The sequence below is a fragment of the Fusarium oxysporum genome, chromosome III (assembly GCF_013085055.1).
Source record: "Fusarium oxysporum Fo47 chromosome III, complete sequence".
Taxonomy (NCBI): Eukaryota; Fungi; Ascomycota; class Sordariomycetes; order Hypocreales; family Nectriaceae; genus Fusarium; species Fusarium oxysporum.
The window spans coordinates 4,764,946-4,788,620 of NC_072842.1; the positions used below are offsets into that span (position 1 = coordinate 4,764,946).

At 48.4% G+C, this 23,675-nt stretch overlaps 10 protein-coding genes across 10 annotated transcripts; 7 read left to right on the top strand and 3 right to left on the bottom strand.

Annotated features, from left to right (window-relative positions):
* Positions 1–375: 375 nt before the first annotated feature.
* FOBCDRAFT_129387 (uncharacterized protein) lies at positions 376–2,794 on the top strand (the record flags this gene model as incomplete). The annotated part of the gene is made up of 8 exons (XM_031177780.3): positions 376–548; positions 615–684; positions 790–1,160; positions 1,209–1,586; positions 1,642–1,699; positions 1,750–1,939; positions 1,991–2,330; positions 2,389–2,794. 8 exons carry the CDS (start codon positions 376–378, stop codon positions 2,792–2,794), a joined length of 1,986 nt encoding a protein of 661 aa, XP_031048913.3.
* A 420-nt stretch (positions 2,795–3,214) lies between these two features.
* On the top strand, positions 3,215–4,381 carry FOBCDRAFT_238386 (uncharacterized protein; the record flags this gene model as incomplete). The annotated part of the gene is made up of 2 exons (XM_059610203.1): positions 3,215–3,313; positions 3,362–4,381. 2 exons carry the CDS (start codon positions 3,215–3,217, stop codon positions 4,379–4,381), a joined length of 1,119 nt encoding a protein of 372 aa, XP_059467006.1.
* A 99-nt stretch (positions 4,382–4,480) lies between these two features.
* On the bottom strand, positions 4,481–5,217 carry FOBCDRAFT_259030 (uncharacterized protein; the record flags this gene model as incomplete). The annotated part of the gene is made up of 3 exons (XM_031177782.3): positions 4,481–4,726; positions 4,773–4,993; positions 5,047–5,217. The coding sequence occupies 3 exons, from the start codon at positions 5,215–5,217 to the stop codon at positions 4,582–4,584; spliced, it is 537 nt and encodes a 178-aa protein (XP_031048915.2). The 3' UTR covers positions 4,481–4,581.
* A 786-nt stretch (positions 5,218–6,003) lies between these two features.
* FOBCDRAFT_238388 (uncharacterized protein) lies at positions 6,004–6,878 on the top strand (the record flags this gene model as incomplete). Its single annotated transcript, XM_059610204.1, has 3 exons — positions 6,004–6,044; positions 6,092–6,607; positions 6,656–6,878. 3 exons carry the CDS (start codon positions 6,004–6,006, stop codon positions 6,876–6,878), a joined length of 780 nt encoding a protein of 259 aa, XP_059464567.1.
* Positions 6,879–7,543: 665 nt separating this feature from the next.
* FOBCDRAFT_130326 (Alpha/Beta hydrolase protein) lies at positions 7,544–8,914 on the bottom strand (the record flags this gene model as incomplete). Its single annotated transcript, XM_031177785.2, has 1 exon — positions 7,544–8,914. The coding sequence occupies one exon, from the start codon at positions 8,912–8,914 to the stop codon at positions 7,544–7,546; it is 1,371 nt and encodes a 456-aa protein (XP_031048918.2).
* A 1,384-nt stretch (positions 8,915–10,298) lies between these two features.
* Positions 10,299–15,058, bottom strand: FOBCDRAFT_179609 (uncharacterized protein). The gene is made up of 7 exons (XM_031177786.3): positions 14,785–15,058; positions 14,619–14,738; positions 14,465–14,570; positions 11,938–14,413; positions 11,469–11,886; positions 11,121–11,420; positions 10,299–11,065 (listed from the first exon to the last, which is right to left on the bottom strand). The coding sequence occupies exons 1-7, from the start codon at positions 14,920–14,922 to the stop codon at positions 10,343–10,345; spliced, it is 4,281 nt and encodes a 1,426-aa protein (XP_031048919.2). The 5' UTR covers positions 14,923–15,058; the 3' UTR covers positions 10,299–10,342.
* A 1,124-nt stretch (positions 15,059–16,182) lies between these two features.
* FOBCDRAFT_219486 (Chloroperoxidase) lies at positions 16,183–17,216 on the top strand. The gene has a single exon (XM_031177788.3). It carries the CDS (start codon positions 16,347–16,349, stop codon positions 17,160–17,162), a length of 816 nt encoding a protein of 271 aa, XP_031048921.3. The 5' UTR covers positions 16,183–16,346; the 3' UTR covers positions 17,163–17,216.
* Positions 17,217–18,010: 794 nt separating this feature from the next.
* On the top strand, positions 18,011–18,915 carry FOBCDRAFT_219487 (uncharacterized protein). Its single transcript, XM_031177789.3, has one exon. It carries the CDS (start codon positions 18,189–18,191, stop codon positions 18,702–18,704), a length of 516 nt encoding a protein of 171 aa, XP_031048922.2. The 5' UTR covers positions 18,011–18,188; the 3' UTR covers positions 18,705–18,915.
* A 617-nt stretch (positions 18,916–19,532) lies between these two features.
* On the top strand, positions 19,533–21,202 carry FOBCDRAFT_219489 (uncharacterized protein). Its single transcript, XM_031177790.3, has 4 exons — positions 19,533–20,243; positions 20,299–20,307; positions 20,367–20,819; positions 20,884–21,202. The coding sequence occupies exons 1-4, from the start codon at positions 19,665–19,667 to the stop codon at positions 21,010–21,012; spliced, it is 1,170 nt and encodes a 389-aa protein (XP_031048923.2). The 5' UTR covers positions 19,533–19,664; the 3' UTR covers positions 21,013–21,202.
* A 518-nt stretch (positions 21,203–21,720) lies between these two features.
* Positions 21,721–23,631, top strand: FOBCDRAFT_259035 (uncharacterized protein; the record flags this gene model as incomplete). The annotated part of the gene is made up of 1 exon (XM_031177791.2): positions 21,721–23,631. One exon carries the CDS (start codon positions 21,721–21,723, stop codon positions 23,629–23,631), a length of 1,911 nt encoding a protein of 636 aa, XP_031048924.2.
* Between the last annotated feature and the right edge of the window lie 44 nt (positions 23,632–23,675).

Consider the following 23,675-nt stretch of genomic DNA (forward strand, 5'->3'; position numbering starts at 1 on the left):
TAAAGGAGCGACTATTGACTTTTCCTTTTCCATTGTTGGTTAGGGGGGCGACAGGCCCAGCGTGCAATATTCGAATTGTCCGCGGTGTTTTGGGGCGGGGTTATAATCATGGCTTAGAAAGCAGAAGCTGGAACCAGTTTATTTTCCGCAGCCCAGTCGGCGTGCTCCGGAACAGCACGTTATTACTGCATGCGCCACTGTCGTAATTATAAGTGGATCACGGCAATATATTCATGTCCTTTTATATCACCGCCAAAACCCCGCGGCATTTCACACTTGTTCAACATCAGGCAAACCCCGCACCGCCATTCATCTCGGCGTCTTACACGACAAGAAAATATCCACCGCATTTATTTTCGTTTATCTGATTCCCCAATGCCTCTACCGTCTCGGGCCTCGTCTACGCCCAAGATTAGCAAGGCCTGCGTGCCGTGTAGAACGCGCAAGATCAAGTGCAATGCTGCTGTCGTTGGGCTTCCCTGCGGCAGCTGTGTTAGTAGAGAATGCCCGGATGACTGTGTTTTGTCGGCACGGAAACGTCGGACTGTGTGAGTTCTTAAAACATTGATGAGTGAAGTTTCGTGTTGAGGTTTGGTTACTGATGCGTATTTTAGAAAAGTGCGTAATGCCGAAGCGCCTAGGTCGCGGAAAAATATACCAGATACCAATGGTTCCGTTTTATCGGTTAGTCACTGTCTCATCGCCTCACTCGTACCATTTCAGTGATACACCCTCTGTAGTTCACCGCCATGTGGCCTGCACCAAGCTGATAGTGGTAAACATCCATAGCCTCGACAGCAACAGCTTCCAACAAATGTATCAAGACAGACGACGGATAGTTCTCATTCTGATCCTGTAGAAGAGTCTATCCATGCAAGCCATACTGGCAGTTCTTTACGGAACGACACTCCCCACTCGAGGGATCGTCGTCCGCCGGGTCAGGCCCAGGCTGATCTGCTTTACCTCAACATTCTCCAAGATACAGTCAATGACACCTCAGCGGCTCAGACAGATGCAAGTGATCATCAGTCAAATGATGAACCAGATGACAGCTTCAACAGTCAAATACATCACTGGAACCCACCGCCTCAGCTTGACGACGTCGACAACGAGTATCTTGCTAAGAAGAAAGTATTCGAGCTTCCTCCTCCCCGCTTTATGTAAGCCCATCTCACCACTGCAAATGAGACGAGCTAATGTTATTACAGGGACAACATAGTCAAAGCATACTTCGACTATGTGCACCCTTTCGCACCCATCCTCAACAGAACACACTTTATTCAGAGTTATCGTTCAGGGACCTGTTGTCTTTTTTTGCTTCATGCTGTAGCAGCAGCTGCAAGTCTCTATGTCACTCATGACGTCCTTCTTGGCTGCGGCTATCCAGATCGTTCAACCGCACAGGCATCCTTCTTCTCAAAGGCCAAACTTTTCCATGACTTTCATTGTCAAGGGGATCCGCTTTCCATGTTGCAAGGATCCATGATTCTTGGCGCCATCATCCTGGATCATCCGTCTGACAGAGACTTTCAGTATTGGTTTCATAACTCAGTCCGGCGTGCTTCAAAAATGGGTGTACAAAATGCGTAAGTTGCGATCATTTCACGGTCCCCAGACACAGAGATTACTCACATTTATCAGCTGTCTTCGTGATGATGGATCGCAAAAGTTGTACCGAAGGATCTGGTGGGTTCTTCATGTGAGTTTTAGAGGCAGTTATGGTTCCAATGTCTGACTAACGTGTCACAGAATAGGGACATCTTCCATTTCTTCATCAACACGCAGAACATGCGCCTGCTTGCAAATGCACCTCCAATCAGACCACTGACAGAAGCTGATTGGGAGACTGAAGACATTGAGCAATGGTCCGGTATCTTATCGCCAATCTCCCAGGCCCAAAAGGTGTCCCTCATAGCTCAATGCGAGTTAGCCCAGATCTGTAAGTCTCAGCCCTCTTCAAAAACAACAACGCAATTGACATCAGTCTCAGTTGGGAATGTCATGTCTGTCGTCACGAGTTCAACTCCATCAGCAGAGGAAATTCACAAACGAATACTGCCGCTTGATGCCTGGCGAACATCACTTCCTGATAGGATGCAGCTCATGGCTTCTTTTGCAGATGGTGAGATTTATCATCTCGAAGCTCTGACCACCAGTTATCGCTTTGAGTGCATCATGTGTCGTTTGCTGCGTCGTGGAAGATGGCAAATGAGTGATGACGGGTTGCGCGAGTGGGCACAGCAACGGTTCAGATCGGCAATCTTTGAGCTTGATACCATCGTTAAACGCGTCATGATCAACAACACGATTCAAAAGTTGCCAACTACTTTGTAAGCACTCCCTCGGATGCACAGATCCTCGAGCTTTCTGACCTTTTTCCTTTCTCAGCATCACCACCATCACTGCCCTCTTGGCGCTTCACATAGAGTCTGCTCTTGACGCCGCAGAGTCAAGCCTCATTCGCTCAATGGCTCGGATATCGGTTCAGCACACCATGCTTGCACTTGACCAGATACGAGATACCCCTGCCATCAAGAGAGCTTTGCCTGCATTTGAGATTGTACTGTCCAAAAACAAGCTCTATCCAATGTCGTCGAGCGATACTGAGCAAATCAACACGATGCAGGCCATCTCCCAAGACCAGACTCTAAGTGACGGGCATATCTTGCAACCACCTCAAGCGGATATGACTTTACCCCAGGATGATCAGTCATTCTTGTATGGGGATTTTATTGGATTTGACTTTTTAGACCGATGGCAAATGGAGCAATTAGATTTTACAGGCATTTACTAGTAAATGGTTCTAGACAATCTTTTCCTTGCTTAGATTTAGAGTTCTTTTACACTTGGCTACCCTAATCTATTTCTCTTAGACGATAATAAATAAAACACCTTACCAGATCTGAATGTAGCGTAAACCTTGAGCGACGCTTTACATAAGCAGCGTTCACAATTCGGCATAATTAATCTCCACTGACCAACCTCAATTTGTCCATTTCATGCAACCCTATTAATCGTGTACCGCCCGAAGCCCATCGCGAAAGCGATAGCGAAACCATTCAGCAAAGAACGGTCGAGAAAGCTATAACAATGCCCCCGCGCTTGGGGTACAAAAAGTCTCGAAGGGGTTGCATGCGTTGTAAACAAAGACGCGTCAAGGTGAGCCCGGACACCCCAACACGCGTCGAAACTGTCTGACTAATTAGCCAGTGTGATGAGAAGCAGCCTTGCGCCGCGTGCGAGAGACACGGCTTATCGTGTGTCTACCAGGAACCTTCGGAAGTACGACGAGGGCGTTCAGCCGATAAAGTCCGTAGGTTGTACCAATGTGGATATAACAGACCCTGACTTGATTACACAGGTCGATACCCAAAGAGATGATCGTCAGAAAAGCTCAAATGCCGACTCGTCAATCGCGAGCCCGGATCCATTGCCGTACCTAGCCAAGTTCGTTACAGGTCAAGAGTCAATAGAGCAGAGCACATGGCTCACGGACCTTGAGCTGATGCACCAGTATTCGACATCTACTTACCTTACCCTGCCGCGAGCAGATGAACTTCGGCAAATATGGCAGATTGAGTTGCCCAAGCTATCCCTGAGCCATGTTTATCTTCTCCACCAAGTGTTGTCTGTATCTGCATTCCATATGGCCTCCCTGCACCCAGATCGACCAGACTACGCTATTTGTGCCTCACAACATCAAAACAAGGCTATCGCTGGTCTCCGGTCAGCTGTCGCGTGCATCACTGAGGAGAGCTGCGTGGAGATCTTTTTGTCATCTTCACTGCTGGGCATCGGGGCATTCGCTGGTCTCGGCGCTCACAATGCTGGTCAACAGCCTCGCATTGACGATCTTCTCGATGTTTTTGTGCTTATTCGGGGCATGAGCGACATCCTCAACAGATACGAGCCACTGCTCAAGGAGAGCAGAATTGGGCATCTCTTCGTCAAAGGAAGCCAATCTGGCTCGACGCCTCTTCTTGACGCCACGCTCACACAGCTTCGGCAAATTGTAATACCCGATGGCTTCGAAGATGTGGCAACTGCGATATGTCAAGAATCAATCGCATCAGCAATCACCTGGATAGAGAATCACATCGGGGCAACGGCTACGCCCGACGAGCGAATTGCCATGACTTGGTGTTTGTCTGTAAGCTCGGGATTTCTGGACCTCATCAGACAGCGGCACCCTGTTGCGCTTTGTGTACTCGCGCACTATTGTGTCATCTTGGATCGAGTTGGAAAATCTCAATGGTTTATGAGGAATTGGGGGAAGCCGGTCCTACAAGACATACGGAATGAAATGGAACCACGATGGTCGTCAATGCTGCAATGGTGTTTGGCAGCTGTTGAATGTGAGAGAAATGCTCAAGTGCATTGATTCTAAAGAGAGATAGACCATCTACATGCAAAAACAAACGGAAAAATAACTGGAATACAAAAACTAAACGAATGCATGGGTAATTCAACAATAACTCCATCCAAGTTCAAGCCCGAGTAACTCCTTCAAAATATTGTGACGCAGCCTGCCTTCGTGCCTCTTTTAACCTCTCAACCTTATCACAGCCTTCGTATCGCTTCTCAGTGGCGATAAGCGGTGTCGTCTGAGCGGAGAGTGCTGAGTGATTCATCCGTATTCTTTGTCCTTGTACCGCGGGGAAAGCCATTCTTCTTGTAGAACCGCCAGTCCAAGTAGGTAACCACAGCAAGGTACTTGTATATCGGGCTGATTCGTTAGTCACAATCAGTCATGGGTGCTGAGAAGGACATACCTCAAGAAACCAGCCAACACAAAGACTACCCAACCCAGTGCGCAGCTTGTTCCGACACAAAGCTGAGAGTTACCCCGGATCATCATGAAAGCAACAGCTGCCCAGAAGACAACCTCCATAGCATTGAGGATGAAGTAAGCCTTGAGGCTGCTCCAGCGATGGAAGCGGATAGAGTGCTCGGTGAGGATCTCGTAGGTCAGGATAATGAGGGACTTGGCACCCTGAAAATAAACATGTTAGATCTGAGAGATCGTGTGTCGGAAAATAAGCTTACCATGCCGAGACCCATAGTGGTGGAGCGACCTGGGGGCCGATTGGGCAAGATGAGTCGCACACCGGAGAGGGTGATGACGGTAATGATCAAGGTGACTAAAACAATCTGCAGGGGAAGCTTATTGCGGAGGGTGAAGAAAGGCTCCATCTTCTTGAGAAATACAGGCGTCATTTTGATAGATTTCGTAAAAGTAGTGAAGAAAAAGAGGCAGTAGTGTGATTACAATGGAATGAGGATGTTGAGGCTTGAGATGATGATAAAGCTGGACATTGTTGGCAAGACCAACATTTATAACATTCGCAATTGAACCAAAACATTCTGAATCAACAAGTCTCAACTCTATTAATTACGCGGCAGTTACTGAAAAAGCCCATACACGTATTCGAAAACCTGCAAAGTGCAAAAGAGAAACCGAGCTCTGAGGCTTAGAGACGTAGTGCTACCCGGAAAACCAGCCCTACCGGCACTATTTTTAACCCGATCCAACCAAATAAGCTTGTTGGAATCTCAAAAAATGTCAGCAAAGACAACCCCAGGCTCAAGGCCCAGCCTGGGACTTTTTGATCGTCTTTATCTCATGAAGCAGCCATGATTTGATTGGTTCAGGGGTTTCGGTGCCGCTCTCGGTTTCGGTTTCGGTACCGGGTTGTGCCGGTTAGTGGCATCTGCGGCATGATTTCAAATTGCATTACGGCTCTAGTGTTGACCATTGCGCACGCTACGCGTGGCCGAATTGCCATAAAGTTTCACTTTAATCTAAACTTAGCCTCGTAGGGCCTCGACACGATTGCTAGTTGGAGGATCGCTTGATGAGAAGCTCCGTCGAATCCGAACACATCAGCCTAAGGGGCCGGGTTACTCGAGGCTGCATTGAGCTAGTTAAATATCTTGTCTCCTGCTCTTCCTAGTGGAATGCTGCCAAGTTTTGTCACTTGTCTCATATTTCTTTCTCTCATAATGGACTCCAAAGACCGGCAACTGTACCATGTCCCGGCAGGGTAAGAAGCATATTTGCCTTCTACATGTCCTCGATTAACATGAACAGTCCTCTACCACCACCAAGTTACTCAGAGGCAACTACAACAGACCCTCTCACAACAGATGGGTTTGTGTCGCCTATGACAACAACCTCCAGCCCCGTTGCCTTCAATGTCTCTGTGTCCCCAATGGCCATGACACCAATAACCTCTCGATCGACCGAGTCATTCACATTACCCCCCCTTACCGAAACAGATCTCGACTCTCGCAACCATAGCACACTCGAAGTAGCACCTTCTCCTCGAGCTGATTCCGATTGCCTTCCACAGGCCGTCATACACGATGCCCCCGAACTTGCTCTCGTGGAATACGCCCATAATCGCGACAACCTACCTATGATTAGTACAACACCACAAACAAATATCGAATATGCTTCTGGTTTGGAAGTTATACCTGCTCCCCCGGGATCGAATACCGTAACGCCTCTACATCTCCTTGGGGACCAACCTGAAGCCATCGATTGTCCGTTCTGTCTACGCCGAAGCGAAACAAGAGTGAAGAAGAAGCCTTCCAGCACAACTCAGTACGTGAAAGACGTCACCTTGACAGAGTCTGAGCTAACAAATGAAAGTCTACAAGCTGTGGCGCTACTGATGACCACAGTCTGTGGAGCAGTCGCTCCATATATGGCAAAGTGGTCATTCGACATTGAGCACATCTGCGACAACTGTCAAAATAGGGTGATGTACAGAGCAAGAGGGAAGGACATAAGAATTTGCAAAGCACCGGCTGCGTGGAAGGAAGAGTCAAAATACCCCGATGTTAAGAATAGCATGAGTCCGGTGACCCAGTGATGAAAATGCTGAGGACAACAAGATTTTAAGGGAGGGGCTGGACTCTGAACTGTGTATAACCTGACACATTTTATCATGCCCACCATTGGGCTTCTCTTCGGTCACGATCTTTAGCATACCTCGTTAAGCATATTGTAACTATATAATTAATCCATACACATCAAAGTCATGGCACAGGAGCTGTGATCTGAGTCTATCTGGGATCCATTCTTTCGATATTTAATGTTTGAACTACATACAGCCTCAAGCCTCAACTACCCCGCCCTCACAAGTTCGAAGCCACCAACGACGTCTTGCACCTAACAAGCTAGCAAGATGCAATTCGTTGAGAATGTTATTGGCCGAATGGTATCATGTTGAATTAATCGGCAAATAATATTTTGAAATCATATCTCACCTTTTACAGCGTTGTGTAAACTTGGAATATATCAAGGCATGCTGCCTTTAGGCGAAGCTGATACATAGCTTTCTACTACAAGACCTCTTGGTTGAAAAACAGTTCTTGGCACTGATTCAGCAACAAGTGAAGATGCAGGTAATTATTCGTCAAGGGCCGTCTGTATATAATAAACAAGGCTGCATAAATAGGTATAAAATAAAAGGACACTACCCCTCCAGGGCCTCTACGACTCGAGTCAAATCTCACTACACCAATGTCTTCGGTTTCACAGCGCTACCTGCCAGTCCTGGCTGGTAAGCCCAAAGTTATCAGTAACCGGCTTAATAACAGTCTTCTTACAACCCTTGTTCAGCTTGACCTTGTTGAAACGGTCCTCAATCCACGGGAAAAAGTCAGCCATAGAAACCGAAAGAGCAAGACCATGATCTGTCTTGTGGTAAAGCCTATACTCAGCAGTCGACTCAGGGTACTTCTTGCAAGTGGCATTGAAATCCTCTTCGGCATATTCAGCGTACGTCAGAATGTCATCGTCCCCCTGAATGACAAGCATGGGAGCCGCGAGGGGGTGTTCTCCAGCGCCGTTGTAACGCTTCTGCCAGTCAACGAAGTCGGGATGCTCGATCCAGCTGGTGTTCTTGTACAGTTGTTTCACAGTGAGGCTACCATAGAGTGTACCTCCTGTGATAATACAGCCCTGGTCTGCGAGGGCGATGCGGCTGAGGACAATGTCGGTGACGTAGTCTTCGACCTTGATGGAGGGGAAGAGGCGTGAGATAGACTGGAGGAGGAAGATAGAGACAACATCGCCAGCTGGGCCATCCTTTGCCCGGCGGAAGGATTCGGGGATGAGCTTGATGGGTTGGAGAGCTGGAGCAATTGCGACAGCGCCGAGGAAGCCGCCCGTGGCTTTGCCGGGCTTGGCCTCTCGCTCGTCAGTCCTCCATGCAGTCATGCCACCCTCACTATGTCCAATAACGACCCATTCCTTGGTGATGCGCTTTCCAAGAGCCTTGCGCGCAGCCTGGAGTCCAAAGCTGACATCTCCAGCATGAAGTGCACCAGATTCATACATAAAACCCTGAGGAATATCACTGCCTTGACCAGCATAGTCGGGGGCAATCACGACATAGCCTTGCTGGACAAGGGCAAAAGGACCTGACCACTCATAATAGAGAGCTCGGTGATTTGACGGCGCACATTGACGCGTACCACCAGCAGTTCCATGAGTCCAAACAAGTGTACGGAAAGGCTTGTCGTTACCGAGTGGGTTCGAGTAAGGTGTCAAAACAAACCCAGTGGCTGGAATGGGCTTTCCATCAATGTCCTCGGTGATATAGAAGAATCGAGACATGGATACTCCGCCGGGAAGGGTCCACCTCTTGGAGGCTTGATCAGCGGGAACATTTTCCCATTTCACAAGATCACCAGCAGAGTAGTCGGAAAGATTAGACGGGTTGGAGTAGAAGTCGTCTGTGGAAACGTTTTGGTTGACCCAGCGGCTGGACTCAAGAGCGAGAGCCTTGCGGTATGCAAGCTGGCAGGTAACGTCGCACTGGTTAGGCTGAAGGGGCTCTTGAGTGGCGGCAGCAACGAGAGCGCCTGAAACAAGGATGTTTGTGATAAACTTTGGTAACATAGTGACGGTGTGATTGTCGAAACTCGATCGAAACTATCAGGGTTGCTAAAGTTTGTGATAAAGTTATTTTCATCGCGAGTGGCTGCTCTTATTTATACTCTGGCAACTGTTTATTCCCATACAAACTCTCCTCAGTGTAATTGCCGTTATCTATCCCCGCTATTACCACCGATGTGTCATTTAGAGTTCGGGAACTATGGGGTAGTGCTACTACATCAGGAAGTTAGAGGCCCTGGAATAACCACAGAAGCTTCCGACACGGTCAATCGTATAAACTGCCCCCCACGTCTTGCGATAGCATTGGTCGGTCTGCTTCATCAATTACTAAAGGCTTGTCCGGCTGTGAACTCTAATGTGCTCCCCGCCTTCTATCTCGTGAGCCTCTTATGCTTAATCCTGGCCGGCTTTGTGTCATATCCGAGGTTTCCCTTCAGAAAGAGGAGATTCACGAGGATCATCCTAGCTTCGTGCAGATCTCCCATGGTTCTTGGCGTTGTTTGCGCGGAAGAGCTAGGACGGATTAAGTAGTTGTAGGCGCTCTCGCTTAGCGGTAAACCCGAAAATGGGTTGTTACTTATCTTGGCAGCCCACCAAAGCTCATCTAACCTGTACAAGAGATATGGACTGAGGGATAGATCAACAAGGAAATATCCTATGTATTGAATGTGATTCAAGCTCACTCTTGCTCTAATATTTATTCAAGTCGAGAAGATTTGTATGATAAAATTTGATTGTGGAAACGAAAGCTTCAGCGGTATGTGCACAGTTTTATTCGTTCATTTTCAGCATAGGGTCGAGGCATCTTGCACATAATACTGGACGCAATCAAGCATTACAGAATGAATTAACAATGTAGCTGAATTAGCAAACAGCAAAAGCTAACCCGGCTTGTCCACTAAGCCCCATCCATTATGCGTCCAGCCGAGTCCATAGTATGATTTTCCCCTGCCAAGCTGTCAGCGACCTCGGCTTGAGTCATGTCATCCCACTTGTCGTAACGAATAGATAATGCACAGCCCATCCCACATGTCGTATAAATAAGGGCAAATGCCGAAGATGGCTGCGCATCTCAATAGGGAAAAGTGAAATATTGGCAATTATATCACATGGATTAAGATAAACGCCGACTTCGGTATATGGCTACCGAATATCGTGGCTCGGTCAAATCCAACACAGAACTTGCGATAGGCTGTCTCGTAAAATTCTTCCAATTGATGAAGTGGCTTAGACATCTTCGTGGTAACAGAGGTAAAGTTTTGGCGAATTTCAGCAGGTATTTGCGTTGACCTTAAGCAGGAACTCCAAGGCGAGCAGAGGGGTCATGCAGTCTAGACAATCTGACATCCCTCAACGACAATGGCCAAAGGTGAAGCACAGTGACACACCGCTACACAAGAGACCGATTATTATTAGAAACTCACAGGACCACTACTTGTGAACACAGTTATCACTCAATCCACATCCAGTCGATAGCTGAGCCGTCTTCAGCTTAGACTTCTTCTTCGAGCCTCCAACGCAAGGACAACCCTTCTTGTGAACCTTCTCACCCTTCTCATCAACCTCCCCCTTTCCAGCTCCTTCATCAGCACAAATGCAGACGGTAGAAGCAAAAGCACCTCCCTCTGTGCTCGGACCTTGAGGCTGATACCACGGAGGACAGAAATCAGGAAGCGTAGGAGTTGTTTTGACTCTACCGTAGTCATTGGTGCCAACCTTGTAATCCGATTCGCCGAAGCCGTCGAAGCGAATCTTCCACGTCATGGGGAAGGGAACAAACTCATCCCAAGTTGGGGTGAGATACGTATCAGTCTGGGGCCGAAGGATGTCATCAGTGAAGATCTCGTCTGCCTCTTTATGGTCGTCCAGCTTCTTGACTTGCTGCTCAATCCAGCTAACTCGTCCAGGTGCCATGTAGTTTGCGTAGCCCTCGGGTGTAGAGTCAAGATTGATCTTCTTGAGCTTGCCCTGCGCATCGTGACCACGACGAGGGTTCTTCATCTGAGCGACGAACTTGATCATTGAGGTTAGAGAGATCGTGGCAACACGTCGAGGTGCAAAGACGCCAAATTTGTCGGCGATGCTGAGCTGGGACATTAAGACCTGTTGCTTCTCTGCGTTGCCCTTGACTCCAGGCTCCTCACCCGCCTTGGCCTGCAGAACACAGTTAGTATGAAGTTTGGACAGACATCTGGTGGTATGAACTTACAAGATCGAGGATAACAGCTTGACCTTCCTTGATAGTAACTTGCTTTCCTTTGTTCACACCAGCAAAAGTATACTTGCCTTCTTCGACAGCCTTGCGAATAATGGGCTGTCGAACGGTGATTCGAGCCATTGTCTGTACCATCTTCTCCAGCTGCTCATCCGCGTCTGGCTTATCATTGAAGACACACTTCTGGACTTGTATCCATTGTGGACCGATGTCATTGCGCAGGAGCATGAGATGCGGACGACCATCAGCCGCTGCATAAAGGTCCCTCATGTACCCGTCCAAGGTAGCAGTGAACTATTGCTCGTTAGCATATCTATTAAACCGAGCACTGAATGAACTTACCGAAACGACTGCATTATAAGCAAAGTCGAGACAAATGAGCAGAAGAATAGCAGCCGCTTTACTCTGGTCCTTCTCATAAGCAAGGACCTGTTTCGCGACAAAGACTCCAAGATCATGCATAGCATTAGTCTCTTTCTTACCAAACAACGCCCTGGTGATGTCCCACTGTCCAGCTTCCCAGATAGTTCCTCTCTGGGTCAGTTCGATGAGCTTCTTCATGGAAGCCTTGAAGGCTTCACGGCGCTGCAACCACTTGGTCTCGTCAGCGTTGTACGAGAGGAAGATCTGGCAGTTTGTGATGTGCCGATAAATCTCATTCTCGCTGTACGTGTCCTTGGCATCGGTTGGAGTCTTGAATAGCTTGTTGCCAAAGCCGAGGAAATCGGCGACGTATCGAGTGACAACGGGTATGGCAAAGCTATGAGTTGGTCAGCGGGGTCTGGGAGTCAAAGGGTAGAAATAAACTCACTCTCGAGTAGCATCGATCTGGAATGTCGAGTTGGTCATAGAGACCGACTCTCTCTTGACAATCTCTCTCATCTCTTGATCAAGGTACTTCTTCAAGTCTGCGTCCACGTCCTTGACATAATCATCAATCACGGAAGAGTAGGTAGGTGGATCCTTCGCGGGTATCGGGTTCAATACGTCTCTGACTACTTGAGGCAGGTTTGCCTCGTAGTAATACGCAGGGTTGGTGAAGTTCTTGGCCTTCTCGCCTTGCAGTATGATCTTGATGTCATCGTACTTACTGAGATACCACGGCTTCTCGGGCTTCTGTACCGGGGCAGCAACAGCGACCTTTGGGTGATCAACTGTCTCCTTGAACCAATCACCATAGCCTTGAGCCTCGGCATAGATGGCATTCTGCTTGGCCGTGTAGAAAGGATGGAAGAAGCGGATTGTGTTGGAGGGGAACCATCCTGGGAAAGCACGTTGAAGTAGGCGATGGAAGACTGAGCTCTTACAAACCTCGTTGTTGGGAGTGACCTCTTTCATGCCCCAAGAGGTCAAAGAGTTGGTGTTCCAATCAACAGTGTAGAACCGATCAGATCGAACAAGCGTGATGGCATCGGAGAAGATGGCAGACCAAAGAGCGGAGCTTGACTCACTGGGACCTGGGTCCAGGCCCATGTACTCATCAGACTCGCAGAAGATACCGGGATAGAGCTCGATCTTGTCAGGGTGCTCATAAAGATCTCGAAGTGCATTTTGGATCTCAACGTTCTTGGTGACACTCTCAAACGACTGGTGTCTGGGCAGGCCAAAGAAGTCTCTGAAGTCATTCAAAGTTCCGCACTCCCATCGACGAGCTTGAAGAATGCCCATGATCTCAACGGGCTTGAGGCACTTGGGAACGTTGCGGGGTCCAAAGTTTGAGATGGGGTCATCCATAGCTGAAGTAAGCTCCTCGAGCATCTGGTTGTCATCGAAGAGGTTGGTGATGGCGTTGCGAGTAAAGTGCTTGGACTTGGTGACCTTCTGTGGTTCGATGTTGGAAGCAGCACCGTTAAAAGCAATACCACTGTCCGACGTATTGCCAGACGATCCAGCTCCATTTGCAGGTGCTGTGTCGTCATCTGGGATACCAAAGGTGACCTCCCATGGCTCAGGCTCCCTCTTACCATACTTATGATCCTCTGCAGCCTTCTGCTTAACAGCAGCCATAGTACCCAGAAACTCGGGAAGAGAAGTATTGCTCGGGTCCCTGAAATGCAACACCTTCTTCATAAAGTCCTCAGTGTATGCCTCATCCTTACGAGAGATGGCACAGTGGAAGCGGTAGAGAAGGTTGAACTCGACCGTGACTTGGTTGCCAATACCACGGCTCGTCTTCTTCTGATCAAAGTCGGCGCGTGGATCAAGCGTGAAGTTGGTGTCGAACTGATGGAAGCCCATAAGCGCTCTTAAGTAGTCGTGGACTGAGATCTGGATGTACATGCCGCAGGTGATGAGTCGAGCCGTGTTGAAGAGGTCATCGTCTTGCTTGTTCCAGGCTGCTTCCCAGGCATCTTTGAACTCGTCGCATGCAGCTTCAAAGTCCTTGGCGGCTTGATGATCGTGATCCTTGAGCTTCAACGTCTTCTTCTTGAGAAGAAGCTTGAGATCGTTGGCCAGGTCTTCCAAGTCTTGGTTCAGCTTAGACTTGTTAAACTTCTCAATCTCTTCCAGAGCGTCGTGCCGAGCCTGTTCAGCTTTCTCTCGAGTCTTCTTCTCCTTATCAGTCTCATTGGGTGTCTTCGGGGGAGCGTATGGTGCATCGCCAGGCCTCGCTGCGCGGACTTGTCGCCAGAGATCTTCGTATTGCTTGCACATATTCTGAACTTTCTCATCCAACGGAAGCTTCTGACCGTATTGGTCCTTCTCAGGAAGATGCTCCATGATCAGAGAGACAATCTTTGTCTTCTCATACATGACGGGTACTCTGAAGCGGCCATTTTCGTTGATACGAAGAAGTTGTCTTGCAGCATAGTTATGATAACGGTTGTACATAACTAGCATGATGCAGACACCAGGTGGCTGCCGAAGTAGACGGTCTTCAGCAAAAGTATCAGGCTTCAGTAGACCAAGCTTGTACTTATCATCTCGAACCTTGCGCTGCATCTCGTTGGTGTATCCATAGAGAGGCGATAGGTCGAGGTAAGACGAGCTATCAGAGATATTCTTGTCGTTGTCGTTAGTTCTGAAAATGTCATGGATAATGATGGTTGCGTGGTAGATGAGCATCGCGGAGAGTCCGGATTGACTCTCTCGGCCACCTTCTTCTCGTGCCATGAGCTTGTCAAAGAGATCAGAAGGATCAGGGAGAGCTCCTAATGGTGCTGTCTTTGACGGGACGGTCTTGGCGTATGGGGCACCAGCTTGGCCGAGATGGGGATTCATGGCGCTGTTGAACTTGCCATCAGCAGTTCTATACTGGAAAGCATCGCCAAGGTACGTCAAAGGCGCTGCAGAAATTAGCATCTGTCATCAGTCTCTCCTAGGTTGTGTAAACTCACGGTGCAGCATCTTGTCGTACTTGTCCTTGACTTGGTCATTGATCAGCTTCTGGCGTTGGACACTGTAGTCAGAAAGACTGCCAGCGATCGTCGCAAGACTCTGTCCCTACGCATCGTCAGAAGGGAGGCTCGTGAAAATACCAGGTCAACTTACATCAAGCCCAGTGCCTTTGATAATGCCATCTGCCGTTCTCTTCAAGGCGGGCCAATTACTGGACTTGGAGAACACAGATTTGACATCTTCCCATAAGCCAACCTTGGGAACAATAGGGTTCTATAGATGTCAGCAAATATGATACAATGTCGGCAGTGATACATACTCCAATGAGTTTGTCGCCGTGATACTTGGCATACTTCTCAGCTTCTTTCTTGTTTCTAAGTTGCAACGTGAGTTGCATCAGATCCTCATCTTGCTTGCTCATCACAGGCTCATGTGAGGGGTGAGAGTGGCCATTCATGATGACTGTCAGGAGTGTTCTGCGGTATTGCTAAAAACAACGCGAGCAGGAGATGAGAGCGGGAGGTACACTTGGTGAGAGTGACTTGTGCACACTGTTTTGAGCTGAAGAGGAGGAGATGAGACGTTATGAGATAGTTTGAGGCAGCAAAACGTTTCGCGATGCTTCCTTTGAGCTGGTGCAGCCTGGGGCCTATTATCAGTCCATGTAGATGGGGTATCCGCGTGAAGATTGTGAGTGCACTGTGAAGACAAACTATCGATCAGACCCTGCCTCGCTTACTCCGCTCTATCAGAACCAATTCTCGGGCATTATTATCCATATTTCGGCATCTGCGCGCCAAGAAAACCGTATTCATTATGTTTCTGGCTAAACCCCGCTCAACTCTTGAGCTGACGAACCTTGCATACAGCGTGGCTGACATTCATGTACAGCTCATTCGTCATCGTGACATTTGTTAGTCCGCCGCTATTGATTTCATGCATTCGCTCCTCCAGCTATCACAAAAGAACTGATTCTTCGGCATACCAAGAAACGACTAATCAGATCATTACAAGACAAAGTTCGGAGCTGAACATGAGCATGCATACGAGCAGCGGTTATCACGGCTGTAGCCCAATACCGGACCGTTATCACATTCCCCGCTCAGCCACTTGCAAATTCACCCACTCAACTCTCCACACGGCCCGTTGCGGCTGGCTGACCGCTAAAGGGCTCAAAATAGCGCCTAGTTCAGACTAAAGCAGAAGTGCTCAGGCCACCTCTGGAGCTGAAAACGCGTGCATCATCAGCCGTTGGTGAGATCAGCATCATCACATTCCTCTTCCAGCGGTTTCAGGGCCGCCAAACGCCTTGTGGCATGAGCAGTTGCAGTTGTGTTGTGCACTAATGCGCCAAGGACTATCCCGTAACCCGGTTATCAACCGGTCAGGTATTCGGCGCTTATCGTGAGGCTGTCGTCCCCTGCTGGTACCGTGCACCGGTGAGGAGAGACCTACGGATAGCTGCAGCAAGTTTACCTAACTCAGTGAATAAGTTGCCAGTTTCAGCAAGCCACCAGACGTAAGCAGTAATGCAGCTCTTGCATCCAATTCTTTTTGGTCCTCCCACGTACATCCGATGTCTCAAACTCTGGCTTTAGTAGTGCGGCTGATCATGGGGCTATTGGAAATGCTCAGCGCTCAACTGGGCGCCACAAATACCACGCTACAGCCTACAGGTCTGGACTCCAGTGTACTCAACCTCGAAACCACTGGTCAATGATAAGAGAGGTTGGCTAATGACCTTACAGCTTCCTCGTTGTATAACAGCTCAAATTGATTCAAGCAACATTACTCCCACGTCTTTCAAGTTTCCGTCGTTGCGAAATCAGTTCATTTGCCTTCCCTTGTTCAACCTCCATCACTTCACGAGCCTCAAAGTCCATGTCATTCATCGTTCCAATGCCTCCTTCACCAGCAGTTGGAGAATTTGCAAAGGCTCCTCCCAATGCCAGCAGAAGTCCATGCCCCGTCGTGAATGCTCTTGCAAACCATGGCTATCTTGAGCGCAGCGGACGTGGCATTTTCATGGATGATCTCAACGCCTCAATGAAACACGTCGGCATGAGTCCTCTCCTCGGCTCTGTCTTTGCCATTCCCACCTACTTTGAGTACCAAAACCCAGCCAAAGCATACATGAAAAAGCCTGTTGGCACATGGCAGAGGATTTGGTCCCTCATCAAAAATCCCTACTCCTTCTTCGACTATTTCGGTTGCTGGAATGCGAAACAGATTAGTGATGGAAAGAAGTATCTCAATCTTGTTGACCTTGCTTCTCACGGTGCTATTGAGCATGACATCTCCCTGTCAAGACGAGACATTGCTCAGAAGCAAGGAAACAATGATCCTCAACAAGACTTGATCGAAGAAATGTTGGACTATTCTTTTGATGGTGAAACTCTCACCATTGAAGACCTTGCCCGGTTCATCAAAGCCCGCATCTCACGTCAACTGGAGGATAATCCAGAGTTGGTTTATGGACCAGCTGAACATCAGGTCAACTGCGGCCAAATCGCACTGATGATGGGCTGTTTTGGAGATGGAAAGACGATTCCCGTCAAGTATGTCAAAGCTATCTTTGAAGACGAGAGACTGCCCATTGAGGAAGGCTGGAAGAGGAGATCATGGTGGACAATGGGTCTTGTCGAGTTCTTTGGTGCTGTCAAGAAGTTGGTCAATGCTGTTGGCGTGGAGTTCTAGCTATCATGTAATTGATCGTATTATTAATTTTACAATTGAGCTCACGTGCAACCGTTCCTTTCTAAACATCATGATTAATTGAGAACTGCCTGAGACAGGCTGCATAATTACCAATACTCCATATCTCGAGAAAATCTCCTAAGATAGCTTTGTCTATACTCCATAATGATCAGCCGCTTGGAGGGCCTCAATTTTAGAAGCTTCAATATGAGCCTTATCTTCTTTCGGACCAAATGGACTTTTGGAAAGATACCATGTTTCTGAGAAGTCTACAAATGCTCAAATTCCACGGCTCATCAATAGCCAGCCAGCCACAGAAATAGTACTAAGCCAAAGACGAGTAGAGGACGGCTTACAGCGAGCTAGCGCTGAGGGGTAACTAACTATTGCAAAAACTAATGCAGGCCGGGGTAGGCGCTAAAGCCAATATTGCAACCCTGAACGCTGTCCATGCTGCAGCTAAGAATGTCTTGGGGATTGTAGATGTCTCAGTTCAAGTGAACATGGCAGTGAGTGAATTGTGAATCATCGTTTGTTATCCTTAGATACAGCTACGTTGAGATTCATCATAATACACAGCTGAGGCCCTGGTTGCGTATGGTCTTTTGGATCTTTACTCGTTAAGGAATTCCAGCTGAGAGTATACTGGAAGTTTGCAGTGCGCCACTGGGCGAGCCGTTGACCGGTTGAAGATTCAATGTGATAATTGGATGGTCAGCGGAGAGAGCTGAAAATGCCAGTTTGGCTTACAGTGCGATAACAACTTGTCCAGTGGTTTCCATGCATGAAGCTTTGTAATGTAAATGCTGGCTCTTCCCTCGTTATTGTTCAAGGCTAGCTTACTATAACAACGGGTTCTTCTTTCGATTGCAGACGTAAACATCCAACACCACCACCAGACAAGTATTTTATTCACCACCAGACAAGTATTTTATTCATTCCTTTTCACTGCATCTCAAACATCGCTGCAAACAGCTTCTTTCTCGTCATCACTTCCCCAAAACACCCTTCAATAAACACACAAACATGTCTTCCCTTCACGTCTATCTCCCAGCCCTCAAAGGGATCGCCATTGCTGGCAGCCTCATCAACGGCGGTACCATGACATCAGGTTACCGTCTACTTCCCTCAATCTACCCAACAATCCAAAAGTCGCCCAAAGATGCTGCAAAGCAATGGGAGTACTTTTACTGGTCTATGTCAGCGACCGTGCCATGGGTTGACCTGACCACAATTATTGTGATCGGCACTATTGCCTACGGAGAGTACAAGGAAAACAGCTCTGCTTTGCCTTGGAAGATCTGGGCTACTGCAGGAGGACTCATGCCCCTCGGTTGGATCTGGGTGCGAAAGGTGATGCTTGGCCCGTCTTACAAGCTTCTGGCAATTGCGGACTCTACGTCTACTGAGAATGAGCCTTTAAAGGCCAGTGCGAAGAATGTCTTGGACCTCATGCAGGAGTTCAATGCGCAAATGGCTTTGAGGATGATGTTTCCGTGGGTCGTTGGTGGACTTGCGCTCTGGGCCACCTTGGGATTTTAGAAGTATGACCTCGAGGAGGATTTTTTTTTGAAGATAATGAATCGCGCGGAGCATGGTACTTATCTGTACGGCGACAGAATGTTGGAGCACGATGTCTGGAGAGCGAGTGATAGCACGGCAGAACATTTAGAGAGTTTGAGTTGCAAATCACCACAGCCTGTTTCGTCTATGAATAAAAATGCGGCAACGCTTTTAGCCGTTCTTGGTGCAAGATACTGCGTTTGCTCGGTCGTTGTAGAAAGAGGTTCCATCGGAACGCTTTGCGTCGGAATTTCGGCGGCTGAGCTGATTCTGTTAGCTTAATTGAATGCCCTATGTAGTATTGCAGGTTGCTGTGCCCCCTCTGTACGATGTCGTCCGTCAGAGCGATATGCAGTGTGAATGACTTGGTCACGTTGTTCTCGGTACTCATTTTCTGTTCAAAACAAGTCCTGGACGACTTATTTCAAGGATAGATATGTTTGTTTATATGATCGCCTGCAGTGAAATTACCAAGGTGTAGATTAATCTCTTGCTACTTCTAGACCGCAAGCGTGTGAGGACACAAACTACGTTTAGATAAAAAATCATCAGCAGCACCATATTCCATAGTACTGAAGCGATTAGCAGACCAGGACTTTCCGCGGAGTCGGCACTTTTGGACGCCGACGATCTAAGCACATCTAGTTAGTTTTGTTTGTCCATTGCTCTGAAGTGTAAACTTTACTTGATGATTAAGCGGGTAAAAGCCGGGATGCTGGTCTATGACTAGGCGTTTGCCGGTGTAACATACTCCGGCGTTTAACTGCATTTAGTAAGAAGAGACCGGAAGCAACCAAGAGCCGACTCCGAGAAGTAAGATTAAATCAATACCGTCAGATTACCCCAACGAACCTTGCACCATCAATCGTCTCTGAGCCTCAAATTCGACGGTAATCTTGAGAGACAGGAGTGAAAAGGACCCAGAAAGTATCAGCCGCGATGTCGGAGCCGCCACCAAGCAATGGCTTCGTCGGTCGCGTCCGCGGCGCGTCGCTATCGATCATGAATGCGAACCCGCAGCTGGGCATGTGGCAAGCCACTGGTACAGCCATCGCCCAAGCGCCCAATCTCACTGAACTCCGCGACGCCGAATCTGGTGGCGATAAGATCGAATTCAACGCGCAAGGCCACTCTGCGCGCTACGCTGTCCCCGAGCCAGACGGCGAGCTCACTCTGGTCAGGACAGCGACACTCACCCGCAGACCAACGGGGCCAAAGTTTGACAAGGACCCTTTCACCGAGGAACCCATCGCTATTCCTGAGGAGGTAGACGTGGAACAGGGGTCGACGAGGGAGGAGACTATCACTGAAGCGCCTGGGGAACGCCATCACCACCATTTTCATCCACGCGAAAAGCATCGACAGCGACTGGAGCGACGACAAAGTCTGTATGAGAAACACAAAGCTGACGAGAAGGAGAAATGGGGACCAACAATCATCAATGGCCTCAAGGCCTTTTGGAAATTCTTTCTCACGCCATCTGGCTTCCTCATCACGCTCTACGGTCTGAACATTGTGGTAAGTAATTGTCCGTTCCTTTCCTGGGTTCAGCTAACTAATCAATGTTCTACAGGCATGGGGCGTAAGTGGATTGACAACTCGATATCCTTTTTGCTGCACACCTCTAATTTATTATCCTAGGCCATGCTCTTCTTCCTCCTGCTGAATGTCGCACCAGCCATGAACCATCCCAGCGCCAATGACAACAACTCAGCGCGCAAGAAATGGATCGAGATAGACAGTCAGATCCTCAACGCACTCTTCTGCGTCACGGGTTTTGGTCTCGCCCCATGGCGCTTCCGCGACTGGTACCGTTACACCCGCTCTGTCTACTGGAAGGATGTTCCTGCCATGCAGAAGCTGGCCGAGCAGAACAAGGCTTGGTTTCGACCTCCTGCCTGGGCGACTGAATCGAACCCGAGCCCGGCTGACTCGACTACTGAACTTCCTCGTTCGACCACGTTCACTGGCAAGAAGGCGCCTCCGACACCGCTTTGGAAATTGGGATTCACTATCTATATGATGGTGCTGAATACATTTCTGCAAGCCGTTTTGTGCTATTTCATGTGGGGGTATAATCGTATTGATCGTCCCGTAAGTTCACGTCTTCCAGTTCCCCTTAATATTTTGAGGTACGCGTACTGACTTTATGTCAAAGAGCTGGGCTACTGGTACTTTCATCGGCCTCGGTTGCGGGACAGGATTGTTGGCTGGTCTGATGTCGTGGTGGGAGGGCCGCAAGGTCAAGAAGATTGAGGGACCCGAGGTTAAAGTCGTCACTGTATGACGGGATCATAGTGCGCAAGGTCTATTCAAAGTCTTATAGAATTTTAATTTATGTAGTACCTCTAAAGTTCAATGTATATCTCTGAGCTAGGACTCCAGAGAGAGCAATTCGATTATCAATTTACAGAAGTAGCATCATTGTGATTGCCCGTATTTCTGTGTGACCGGTAAGACGACTACGCAGTGTTGGCCCGACCCTCATTTATGCAAATTACACTAAATTAATGGTCCAGGTTAAGGGCAGGAAAATGGCACGCCAATAGCCAAATACGAAATACGCGTATAGCGGGGACCTCCGCGTATTGTGTTTCGCACGAGCCAATGACGTTTCTGTGGAGTTTGGAATTCAATACAGCCTTTAGGGGTTTCCAGTATTAGTGCAGTACAAGATGCTACAAAGAGACTCTTCAGTAACGCATCACATAAATCTATATATCATGGCAATTTCTCTACATTCCGTGATAATATAATTTCTGATTTATAGCTCTTTTGGGATTAAGATCTCAGTTAGGCTATCAATTATTCATAAGGCTGATGGTAAAGTGGAAAGTGGAAGTCTCGTACTAACATCCGAAATACCTGTAGGCTGGAGTCTGTGAGTCTTGAAAGACAGCGAGAAGATTATAAGTACCAGCCTTCGTGGTGCCTTGCCAATCCTTTCATTATATGCACAAGGCCGCGTAATTGCCGCAAGATATCAATACTCACAATGCATTACCGCCAATCACTCATCCTGAGCTGTCTAGCAAGGGCACTGGCACTTCCAAGCTCCCAGTTTATTATGTCGGCCGACAAAGCGCAACATGCGCCACCAAATCCAGAACCCATCAGCCTTTCAACACTTCCCCTTCCACCAGTTGCACCCAGCAACGATACCGGGGCTTGCACGCCAGAAGTGAATCGAAATGGCACTGGATGCATGACTCTAGCGTCAAACGAGGACTTCCAAGCAGGTGGCTTCTTACCTGATGGAAAGCATGTTTTGGTCCTCGTCACCTTTACAGGCGCTCCATCACCTCCGGACCCTTCCAGCGTTTACAATGGTAGCCAGATCATCCTCGTCAAGACCAACGGCAAGTTATTCCCCAGTGGAAATCCATGGAAGTGTCTCACGTGTGGACTGGCCGAGCAAAACATAAGAGGAGTAAGCCCAACATATAGCTACCCGCAGGCATTCGGCGATGGAAAAAGAATTTTATTCGGCACTAACATACTCGATTGCGGGGAGCATAAACTGGTTGACGCAGCTTGTACACCTGAGCGCACCCATGTTTATCCCATACGGTGGAATACTAGCCCCGATGGGACCGGGGAGGGCGGCGCCATTCGGGAACTGCGTTTGCACCCCGATGACGTCCATCTTGGATTCAATGTTTTCACAACTAACGGTCGAAAGATCGGTCAGTACGCGTACCTTGGAAGATTGAAGTTCAACGCGAAGCCAACAGCTGGCATACCACTTGTCCCACGTTATGATGTCGTCAAAGTTACTCGCCTGTTCAATCCAGAAGCAGATCAACCTATTGCGACACATGGGAAAGATATTACCATCAACCGGAACGCCATAACCGTGGGCGAGCTTCGTGGATTCAGTGGTAGAGGAACTGAAGTTACCTACATCGGTTATCCGGCCGAGTCCTCCAACATTGATGTCTTCGCTGTTCACTTGCAAACTGGCAAGGTCCGGCGACTTACTAGCCACCCAGAATATTGTGATCCTATCGCTATCTCACCTGACGATCAATGGATGACAATTCTAGATACGCGGGGAACAGACCGTCAAATGTGGCTATCTGGCATGAGGCATGTTCCGCCGATTACTGACCTCATTAGCACATCGGTTACGTCCTCTACCAGGAACAACGGACAGAGAAGATTCTTTAGACCTTACCTTCTGGATCGCTATGGTGATCGAGCGGATTACTTTGGCCAGAAGGTCAATGGACAAGGAGAAGGAGTCCCTGGTAGTGGAGACTATAATGACCCTGAATGGAATGCAATGGCTGATCCTAGATGGTCTCCAGACGGCACTCAGATTATTTACGGGGAGGCTCAAACACTTCCTCCCGCGTGCGGAGGGATGAACTCGCTTCCATGCTATCCGTCTAAAGAACCAGGAGGTAGACGAGTACGTGTAGTCTTGGCAACTCTGACAACTCGGGAGCCCCTCAATATTCCTGCAGTTGATCTCATTTCAGACGAGGTCCCATGGGGCGTTAAGTACTCTCCAGGGGGTATTGATCCACAGCGTCCGGAGCCGACACCTGGGAATTATACACTGATGGGGCTCAGTTGCGGATATGCGGATGTTGAGATCATTGGGGGAGATGATGAATCTATCAGTGAGATCAGTGTAGTCTATCACGAGTTCTCAGACGATGGATCGACGTTCATGTCAGGGAGCGAAACAGTTCGCGCCACGTTTCCATCTCTGACGCTCAGCCATGTCGACTGGTATTCTGATCTGACTCAAACTGGAAGGTCAAAGAGTACCAAACGGACAAGCTCAGATGGCTTTCACCTCACCATTGATATTTTGACGAACATCTTCCAAGCAAATGGGACCATGAACACTACCATTGATGGTCATCTCTACACACAGCCTGCGAACAGAACCTGAGACAAGGGGTTAAAGAAGCATTCCGTGGCATATCGTAATCTATT